The sequence below is a fragment of the Setaria viridis genome, chromosome 6 (genome assembly GCF_005286985.2).
Source record: "Setaria viridis chromosome 6, Setaria_viridis_v4.0, whole genome shotgun sequence".
NCBI lineage: Eukaryota > Viridiplantae > Streptophyta > Magnoliopsida > Poales > Poaceae > Setaria > Setaria viridis.
The window spans coordinates 29,404,328-29,414,319 of record NC_048268.2 but is presented as its reverse complement, the minus strand read 5'-3'; the positions used below and the strand labels follow the sequence as shown (position 1 = coordinate 29,414,319).

The window sequence follows — 9,992 nt, the reverse complement described above, 5'->3', positions numbered from 1 at the left end:
GTGGTGGCTGCCCGATCGCCTGGGCCTGGCAATCTGGCATGGCCGGCACGTTACCTACTCCCCAGCTTTTGCAGGTGACCGAAGGTGCGGACGCCCAACTCTGGCGGTCGCCGGCCCGGGCGTAAACTGTGTGCCGGTTCAGCGCGATGCACGTACGTACGCAGCAATCAGATGCTGGTACAACAGTACAGAGTCATGCGAAGTTCAGTTACGGACTATTGGGCTAGCTTACGGCTACACATGTTATCGCAGCTGAGGTACTTTTGTATACGCAGCACCACTAGCAGATACTTCTAGTATTTGCCTTTTGCACTTTGGAGTTTGAATGGAAGTATTTGCCTTTTGCACTCTGGAGTCTAGAAGAACTTTTTGGGTTTTAAAGGCCGTCAATTTTTGCCTTAGGTTGGCTAGGGAAAAAGGGAGTCGCGGAGGGAGTGGCCCCTTTCGTACGCCTCCTGACGGGCGGGCCTCTGGCTCCCATAAGGAAAAGAATTAGCCCAACCAGCCCGGACAAGGCCTGTGCTGCCAACAATACAGGCCCAACTCCCAAAAGAACAGAGCCAACAATGCAGGCCCAACTCCCAACCCCGACCGTTGGAGTTCGGCTTCCTCCCAAAGGCGCCGCCACGCGTCGCCGGTCAGCCGCAGGAACCATGTAGAAAGCGCCACGTCGAGGTTCTCCTCCGCCACCTCCCCGCCGCTTCCAGACGCTCTCGCACCGACTAGCCGACCACCGCGGTCGATCAGCCGAAGCACGCAGTCGCCGTGTCTCCGAGACCCCCCCCCCCCCCCCCCCCCCAAAACCAAAACCTCGCTCAGAAGGATACCGGGCCGACACGATGGAGAAGAAGGATCTGCTCGTCGTCCGCAAGAGGACGCCGCCGAAGCGCCGCCGCAAGCTTGTGGCGCCGGCAAAGGCCTCCGGCAACGGAGGCGCTCGGGGCCTCGCGAAGGCGATCGCCGCATACCTCGCGTCGGACTCCTACATGTACGCGTCGTTGGTGCCTGCTCCTCCTCCCCCGCCGCCGGCCGCGGCGGCGCCCTCCGCGGCGCCTCCTATTTCCACTCCTGGTACGTTAAGCCCTAAATCAATTCTCCGTGCGCTCAATTTCCCATCAAATGTAGTGAGGTCCGCGCAAATTGCAGCGGCTTGTAATCCCTGTTTTAATTTTATTTTCCTTGAAACGAAATACCTGGTCTAATTTAATTTCACCGTGCCAGTTTATGTGGTCGTTTTGGGGATGCACTCTTAACTCTGCAAATCCTGGGGTTGAATTCAACCATTTATTCCCAGAACTTGCATTTTAATGGAAAGGAAGTGATTAACAGCCTGTTTGGGGAGCCACATGATTCTTGAAAGTGTTATATGGGTGGCGTTTATGCAGCAATTATGTGACAATGCTTGGAATAGTTACAGTAGTTTTAGTTATAATAAATACCGAACATCATGAATATGTAATTTATTGAGGAGGTTGTTGATGTCAAAATTGTCGATAAGCACCTGATACACACCAATGTGCAATGCCAGTGCAGCATAGGGATGGAACAGATATTACAACATTCACTGCATTTCCAGAACCAGAATAAAGAGAGTTTGAGGATTCAAACCCAGGTCATTTAGGTGTACGTACCCTTGATAATGGTCATAGTTTGAGAAAACCACATGTTTCTTGGTGACTTGGGACTAATCCCATTTCCTATAGATCACCTAATGTTTAGTAGGGCAACATAAGTGTTTGCAGTCTTCAAGGCCTTGAATTGAATAATCTGGAGGCAATGTCTTTTTATTGAATCTGTAGCTTACAGGAGTATCCCCTTTTCGGTGCTTATATCTACTGCATCACTAATTAATGTCAGTTTTTCTTTGTCGTCTGAAGTGTTCACATTACTATACGTTGCCATGCAAATTGTGCAGAGAAAGAAGTCACACTGGTGCAAAAATACAGAGGCTCTTGGCAAGCTACCTTTACTGCCAACTAGAAGCATTTGTGGACATGTTGTTGGTGTTGTTCATGCAGCTGTGTCCTTTTAAAGCACTACCATTGTTATTTCCATACTCTGTTATGTTAATGCCTATACACTGTTGGTTAACAATCTACCTTTCTTCTGGAGCTCTCATGTTATCACTCACTGTTTTAATATGGTTTTCATAGTTACTATTATCCTGCCTATTTTTCGCCGTTAATCTACCTCTCATTTCTTTCTCCATGGCTGAATTGTGACGTTGTTGTTGCTGGCATTTAATATTTTGTTGTCCATCTAAGTTACTGCTCTTCCTGTGCTAACGTAAATCAAGGAGGCAAAGAGAATGAGCATTTTGGGAAACATGAATGTAATATATCTCTTTTCTGGAGTTTTGGATTACAGGTGTTAATCTGTAATGTTATTCTTGTTTTACGCCCTTCCCTTTCTCTATGCTGCCTATTTTGTTCTCTCCTTCTGAGGCATACGATTGGTTATGCTGTTCTTGTATCACTCCTTTCCCTTTCTCTATGCTGTCTTTTTTGTTCGCTCCTTATGAAGAATATTTGACTGGTGTGTTTTCACTAATGTTTCTTTTGAGGAGCTTAAAACATCTTTCTAGTGGCTGTTGATGGCGTAGATTAGAAAAGCATGCAGTCTAGCTCTTGGGCCACTTTCATTATTGCTCTCCGATGTAACTTTTGTTTGGGTTTAATAAGGTTAGTCACACAGAATGATGAGCCCGTGGGGGCAAGGGCAAGGGCAAGCATGGACAATCATGAGATCTCCTCTGATTTAAGCATTGTTGAATATGACCACTTCTTGTGTCGGGCCTTATCAGAGAAGTACATTTCCATGGCCATGCCTGAGATTTTTGTGGTGCTAAATGTGGGGATAAATGATATTTAATCAGTGGTCCGGAACAGCAAGAGAAATCCATACGGAAGGAAGGAAGGTGGCCTATCTGAATTAGTTGGAACAGAAGAACAGGACCAGCCACATGCGTGCACATGGCTTAGAGACCCACATCTGCATGGACTTCCAACTGAATTTGGATATGCATGTAGCTGCAAACAAAACTTGATTTGCTAGTGTTAAATCTAATCGAAAGGTTGTCCGTACACTGAAATGGAAGTGAGGTTTTTATAGGTGAGGAACTAGTTCCTGTGCTGCATCTGCGTTTTGAATTTTGAGCATCTAATTTTTGTTTGTTCTAGTTTTTTATTTCTAGACTGATTTCAATGTTTTTGTTTTGAGTCATGTTATGTTAACCTTTGCTGTGAAGTATTTTGAGTCCACCTTTCCTGTGCAGTGGCACCCACATCGGTAGTTCAGTGAGAGAATCAATGGTGATACTTGAACTGATTCCTTCAAAATAGACCTATTGGCCTTTCCTTTCTGCGGGACATGGAGATGGTACCGGTTGGTCTAACTGCTTAAGACTCGGGAATAGTCTCCTGATCATTATGTACTTTTGCTTTCTTCCAGTGAAGCCTGAGCATAGTGCAGGAGGCCTACCCTTTTGTGCTTGTGATAAAGGATGCTGATCATGTGGAGGGATGTGCTGACGCTGGATATGTTGATGGTTCCAGGTGTGTTCTACCTGCCCATAGTTAAATGTTAAATGTAAATCTTAATTGATTCTCAGAACATCTGATGAAAACCTTTATAGGAGTTGCATGACAATTATTGCACCGCAATTTTCTGCTAGATTCTGTCTGGATGATAAAAATTGTGTTATAAAGTTGCTTTTTCAAATGCAGTCCCTGCTGTTCTAAATGTGATGGAGATGCTCTGAAGACCCACCTCACCATTAGTCTATAAAATAATTCTCATCATCTTTGCCTCTTTTTTTGTCTTCAAGGGAGATCAAACATGGGAAAGTCATATGCATCATCTTCATTTTTTCTTTTTCTTTATCTCTTGAGGAGTATTCTTAACATCTTATCAAGGCACATGCACCATGCGTCATATGTCTTGTTTGATGATTGCCTATTGCTTTGAGAGGACATCATTTGTCTTAGGTTCTTAAAAGTCCTACTAAACAACATTGGACAGATCCACAGTATGGCGACTTCTTGTCTGCATGCCATCTGTGGTTGTTGCTATTTGGTTTTGCATCATGTAACCTCCTAATGTGAATGATGTGATAATTGAAGCAGTTTAGACTTCATGCCTGTCAAGGACAAATCAAGTTAGCTACATACTAGATTAATTAAGATTTGGAGGCTTTCTTGAAACGACTAGTTCCTGTTGTTTAGCATATAAATTTTTGTCCAAGGGGTGGCAGAAAAATGTGGCAGTGTATCCCTGACTGTTAATGCTTTCTGTGCTGCGCTTATTCTGATGGGTGCTCCAGGTAAATGCTCCAGCTGCTTCCAAATTAGGCGTTCCTTTTGTTATTTGACATTGCCCTTAGTGTATTGCATGTGCCATTATACTTTTCACAAAGATAAGTCATGCAATGTCCTAGTTCCAGCCTTCTCCTGTTTAATATGTTGATGCTGTAACTTTTTTTATTATTATTTTGGTAATCTAACATGTGTTACTATTTTTGTTGTCTCTGGTTCAGTGGACTACAGCCTTGCCATCTCTGGCTCCTGCATGTATGCTAATCCACCACTGTTTCAATCACCCTAATCCAACACCTTTTCCATTGTACTCTCATTACAGGCTAATGCCAAGCACATGCTACATGGGCTGCGACTTGTCTATGGTGGATAGTCCAAATCATAGCATCGCAGAGACACATGCTCACACATGGATGGGCTCCAGGTGCTGCAATAAAGCCCCGCAACCCCTTGGAGCTGTATCATTAAGGTAAAGGTGTCTTGATGCCACTATATTATGATGGTCATATCATTGTACGTGCACTAGCTTGTGCGTTGATCCCAGATTACTTTCTGAGATACTTTTGATTTTCGACAAGATTGGTTATCGAGCTCGCAAAAAGTTAAGAGCAGTGCGATTGTCGTCCGTGCCTTTAATCCGGCTTGGCTGCATCTTTAGGCAACTGCGCGGCTTGATGTTCCCAGAATACATGCTTGCTAATTAGATTGTTAATCTGGAGCCAAGTTGTTTGTTGCCAAGGACCCTACTTTTGGAAGGTTTTAAATTCTGGCCTCAAGGTCCTGACCTGTGGCACAGTACATGTTAAGTGGATCAAGTTGGAGGTTAATAAAATCTTAATATCAAATCATCAATAGACCACCTAACCTGACATAGTAATCTGGTGCCACTGGGAAACCGCCAAGTAGACATAGCTGCGTTGGCAACCTGCAGGCTGTAGCTGAAATGCCATGGCAGTAGCCCATAGCTGGCCTGGCTGTGAACAATAATCCCAAGGGGAATATCCCACATGGCTGTGCTGTAAAATACAGAATCTTACTGTCGCCTTCAGCATAGCACACGCTGTTGCAGTGTTGTTTTCCTCCAGTGTCCCGACAGGAAGCCTGGGCTCAGTAGTGTGTACTACTCTTAGCTCCCACGGTTGAATTTAATGTCACCCACTGAGAGACAACTCACTAGATTCAAACTAATGACCACCTTCTTCCTGAGGGCTGCGTATCTCTGCTTCCTGAAGTTGAAAGGTAGCATTATGTTCAGGTCGTCTGCATAGGAATCAATGTGCCTGCTAAGGAAGTTGATCGCAGTATGGAGTATCTGCATGTACCTTCTGCATCTAAGATTGCTTAAGCCTGGACAAGATATAGAGTAAAGCGCACAAGAATGTTCCTTTGATGTTAATTGGCGTGTTAATATACATACGCATCTCCCTGCTAGATAAACCATGGCTCGCTTTGAAGGATTGTTTTCACCCAAAAGGATAAATTGGTTATAGGGTGGCATGAGAGAAGGGACAGCGCTCTCCAATGATGTGGAGCAAAAGGCCAGAGAGCAGTCTTGCGTGCACATGCCCTTCTTGGACGCTTCCTCTGGTAGCCCAGCTGCTATCTATCTGGTCAGCAGTACATTTACGCATGAATTAAATCCCCGCACGTACTATGTGCTCTATCTTCATCATAGCATCCTTTTCAAGTTAGGATGATTGTAGATCACCCAGTTGATGTGACATGTTAGCATATATTCCCCTTGGGTAAAAAGGATCAAATCCCACAATATCAACCGTCTGCCTGTCTATCTACCTGAAGAAATGGACTTGACAGAAAGAACTTCCCTTTCAGTGGTGACACCCCATTTGGCGGTCTTGCTTGGGAACCAAAGCTATAATAATTCCGTATTTTATATAGCATTTCATCTTATGTTCTTATCCACAGGGAGGCATGCTAATGCAGCAACCGTTTGAAAAATCTTCACTCGCATTATATTCCGGCTGGACAAGGGAATATCTTTGTGCTACTTGTGCTTTCCTCACAATCCCAACAAGATCCACCACTGTAAGTATAGTTTAATAATCCAGAGCTTGATCAATTGATTGATTGACTAGGTATGGGCTGAAAGAAGGATTATTTCGCAAATATTTTTCCATTGTCCTTACTGGTTATGGTTATGGAGGGTTTTAAGAGCGTGACTGTTAGGTACACACAAAGTACGTGTCCTTCTAATGAGTAGCCCGATCAGTATTCAGTAGTGAATCCATTAGTCGTAATACGACGGATGCTGCCATCCAAATGATCCTGTATCTGCAGGGATCATCACACTGTGGTTTTTTTTTTCAGTTTTTTGCTATATGAATGTGGCTGCTGGCTGCATGTGTTTGTGCATAGTCTTAGAGGTCATGCCAATGACAGGAGGCAAGAAACGGAAGAGCTATGCAAAAATCCATTGTACACACACCGACACATACAAACAAATGAAATACATGAACCATGCATGCAGACCAGCTAGCCTATCGACAACCACCAATCAAAGCATTTTCTTGCAATCAGCTGGATAAAAGGGCTGGCTTTTCCAGCCAGATTTAACTAATAGACACACTTCCATATGCGACCAACCAATCACATAGGGGAGGCAGTGGCACAATATGCTACTACTTTGGTGGGTGGTAGGGAGGAGTTGAACAGAGATGGCCATGGCAAGAAATGTAGCTAGGTTCTCTCTTCCCTCTTACATGTGCAGTGGTGATTGGCATGCAAACGATCGACTGCCTTCACCAGAGCTCGCTCTACACGCCGTAGATGTCTGAGAGCCTCCGCAAGATGGCCACCTTCAGCTCTAGCGCGCAGATGTACTCGGCGGTTTGCCGGAGCACTGCGTCAACGTCAGCCTTGCGACGAGCACCCACCGGCACAATCTTCTTGAGCTCCCGGAGGCGCCTCAGCACCATGAGCTGGAACGGCCGCCTCCTTCTCAGGGACACCATTCCTCTTCTGCTAAATTTGATGCTCTTTCCTTGTGTCACCATGGATTCTCTCTCTCTGTCTCTCTCTCTCTCTCTGGTTGTAGCAAGTGGAGAGTTGTATTAAGCTTGAAGTGTGTGGTGTGGGGGTGTAGTGAGAGGGGGTGTTGTATTTATAGGAGGGAAACCTGAGAGACGAGGCTTGAGATTTCACTTGGCCATGTGGGAGGGAACTAGGTTCTAAGCTGTAGACTGAGCTGTAAGGAGGTATACTTGGAGCCATCACAGACCATCAGTTCTTGTGAGCTTGCCCATATCTTATGACTGTGTGCAACTATTATTGGCTAGGAGTAGGGTGGCTCCCTGCTTATAGTTTAATCCAAAGAGGAAAACCTATAAGAACCTCCCAACGCTCATAGTCATATATAGCATGGTATAGGTTTCTGCCTCCCTAGACACAGTTACTTACTCTTGTTTTTGTTTCTGTATGGTCAATTGTCATGTCAGTGAGTTGGGCCATTTTGAACTGGTTAAGAAATTTAGCTGATTTGGGTGGTGACTGGATCAACCACAAAATGCAAATAACAGAAGGTTCATGAGAGACTGTACTTGTTTCTGATTAAATTTATATGCTCTGAATACGTGCTGATAATGGTCTTGTTGCTGCGTTCCAAACAGGCCATGAGAGCGTATCACTCAGCTCGCTTGGGATCGCTGTGGATGAGAACATGCAAGCAGCTGCTGGCCTTTTGTAAGGGTGAACAGTGCCTTGGCCGGCTGGGGGGCATGCAGCTGTTGAGGCTAGAAGACAGCTCGAGAAATCGGGTAATAATTGCTTGACGTCTCCACGTCTCGTGCACTTGTTTCTTCCTTGCCATGGGGCTCTGCCCTCTCGTGCGGTCTATCTCAATCCAACCTGATGCCGAAATGGCCACTGCGCAAATAGCTGCCCATCATTCTGAGAGCTAACCACTTCACATGATTGCTAATTGGCTCAACCGCATAGGTCATATAATAGCTCTCATCTCTGGTTTTATCAGCAATAAGTGTGCCAACTAAGTCTAAGTAACATTTCCCTTGTCGGGGAAAACAACATCTAGCTGCATCTCTGCTTCGGATTATGGTGGCCTTTGAAAGTGTTTTCTATGGTAACTTTAAAACTGTAGGTACAGTAATTACCAGATATCAAATTTTCTTAGACGACATATCTAACAGCTTGATTGCGTGGAATTGGTAAGGGGTACTGGACCAGCCCATGTAGCTCGCCGAGTAGATGTGTATGTAACTCTTAAGGGTGCAAACAAAATTTTGTAGCCAAATGTTAGCAGCCCATTCTTGATAGGCTAGCTTAGCTGCAATGGTTAACTGGCGCAAAACACTATTGTTCAAATCATCATCACTGGATGGTTATCAGTGCCTGCAATCATTGGGAGGTTCCATGTGACCTTTGTCAAGTTGTGGCACAAGCACAAACGTGAGCTACGGCCTACGGCACCCCCATTCCCATAGCAATGTTTTCACTCTGAGCAAGTGCCCAAGCAGCAGTAGCCTGCCTGCATAGTGCACACACATGGCCAACTTGGGCTGCAGTTTAATACAAGTTAAATTGTAAGACAATAGAACAACAGGTTTGAGAACGCACACTTTCTCATTTTATAATCCTTATAAGGGAATAGTATAGAAAGACTGGAGAAAACTGTTCGAGTACCTGAGCTAATCAATTTATTAATTGATCAATAAAACCATGTCGTAACACGGTGAGTGATGGATCTGGCGAGGGGATTCTCATTACTCGTTAGCCCTTCAGATGGAACTGCACGTGCTGGCTGTCAGTGTCTAGCGTTCAGGAAGAAAGCAACATTTGTTCTCTACCTTAAAGTTAGATATGTTTATGCAGTCTCCTGGACCTTCGTCAGTATGTCATTTTTAATTCTGCGCCTCAGATAGTTGAGACGATTAATTCAGCTCTGTTTTGGTTAGTAGGTAAAACAGTGATGCAAATCAGCTTACATGGAGTCATTCAAGCTGGCAATCAAGAGGAGCTGGAAGCCCTGGAACATGTGTTGCTTTGCTGTTTTCACGAGGCGCCGTTGAAGAAACAGGGGCAAAGGCCGGCGTCGATCTCGTTCCCTCCATTCTTCTGAAATCAAGTTACAGCAGGCCCGGAGATTAGTCCGGAGATTACATCCACCACCAGTTCTCAGATACCATCAATCATCCTCTGCAAAGTTCCGTAGCAGCCGTGGTATGTTCTGCAACCCCGTCTGACGAACTGAGCTCTCCGGTTGTCTTATCAGAGCGGTCTTGGTTATCTTCTGGTTCGGCGTATCAGAGCCCATTGATACAAGTCAAAGATGATAATAATGAGGGCACCCGTTTATTAGGAGATGACGATGGTTTCCTGTACTGTAACCATACTGTTGTGTCTGAGACCTCGCATGCCGACAGAAGTTCCCCTTTTTCCCCTCTATACATCTTGCCCCCCTCTTCTTTCTTTTCTTTTCTTTTGCCCTATAAACTTTATCAACAAATATTGCTCCTCTCCACGGTGAGAAGTATTCCAATTTGAGATTCAATTCGATTCAACGCAGGCTCGTTTTCGATTAAGCAAGCATCAGCGAGGAGATCTCCTCCGGTGCATGCGGGCGCACAGTGGAATAGTGGATCATCCCCGTCGTCGGCACCCTGGCATTTTGGCGTCGCTACAGGAAACATGCAAGGACAGCGGTTA

At 45.0% G+C, this 9,992-nt stretch overlaps 1 protein-coding gene and 1 long non-coding RNA gene across 2 annotated transcripts; both read left to right on the top strand.

Moving 5' to 3' along the window:
- The first annotated feature begins 542 nt into the window (after positions 1-542).
- LOC117859689 (uncharacterized) lies at positions 543-2,098 on the top strand. Its single transcript, XM_034742854.2, has 2 exons — positions 543-1,071; positions 1,916-2,098. The coding sequence occupies exons 1-2, from the start codon at positions 840-842 to the stop codon at positions 1,978-1,980; spliced, it is 297 nt and encodes a 98-aa protein (XP_034598745.1). The 5' UTR covers positions 543-839; the 3' UTR covers positions 1,981-2,098.
- A 73-nt stretch (positions 2,099-2,171) lies between these two features.
- On the top strand, positions 2,172-9,733 carry LOC117859691 (uncharacterized). The gene is made up of 5 exons (XR_004641263.2): positions 2,172-3,554; positions 3,726-4,782; positions 6,240-6,359; positions 7,940-8,086; positions 9,245-9,733. It is a non-coding gene; the product is annotated as an uncharacterized lncRNA (long non-coding RNA).
- The last annotated feature ends 259 nt before the right edge of the window (positions 9,734-9,992 follow it).

What these genes read in the sequence shown, in the direction of transcription:
- LOC117859689 (XM_034742854.2), top strand. Translation starts at nt 840, where the DNA reads ATGGAGAAGAAGGATCTGCTCGTCGTCCGCAAGAGGACGCCGCCGAAG. An exon ending in GCCTCCTATTTCCACTCCTG is followed by an intron (nt 1,072 to 1,915) that starts GTACGTTAAGCC and finishes CAAATTGTGCAG; the next exon opens with AGAAAGAAGTCACACTGGTG.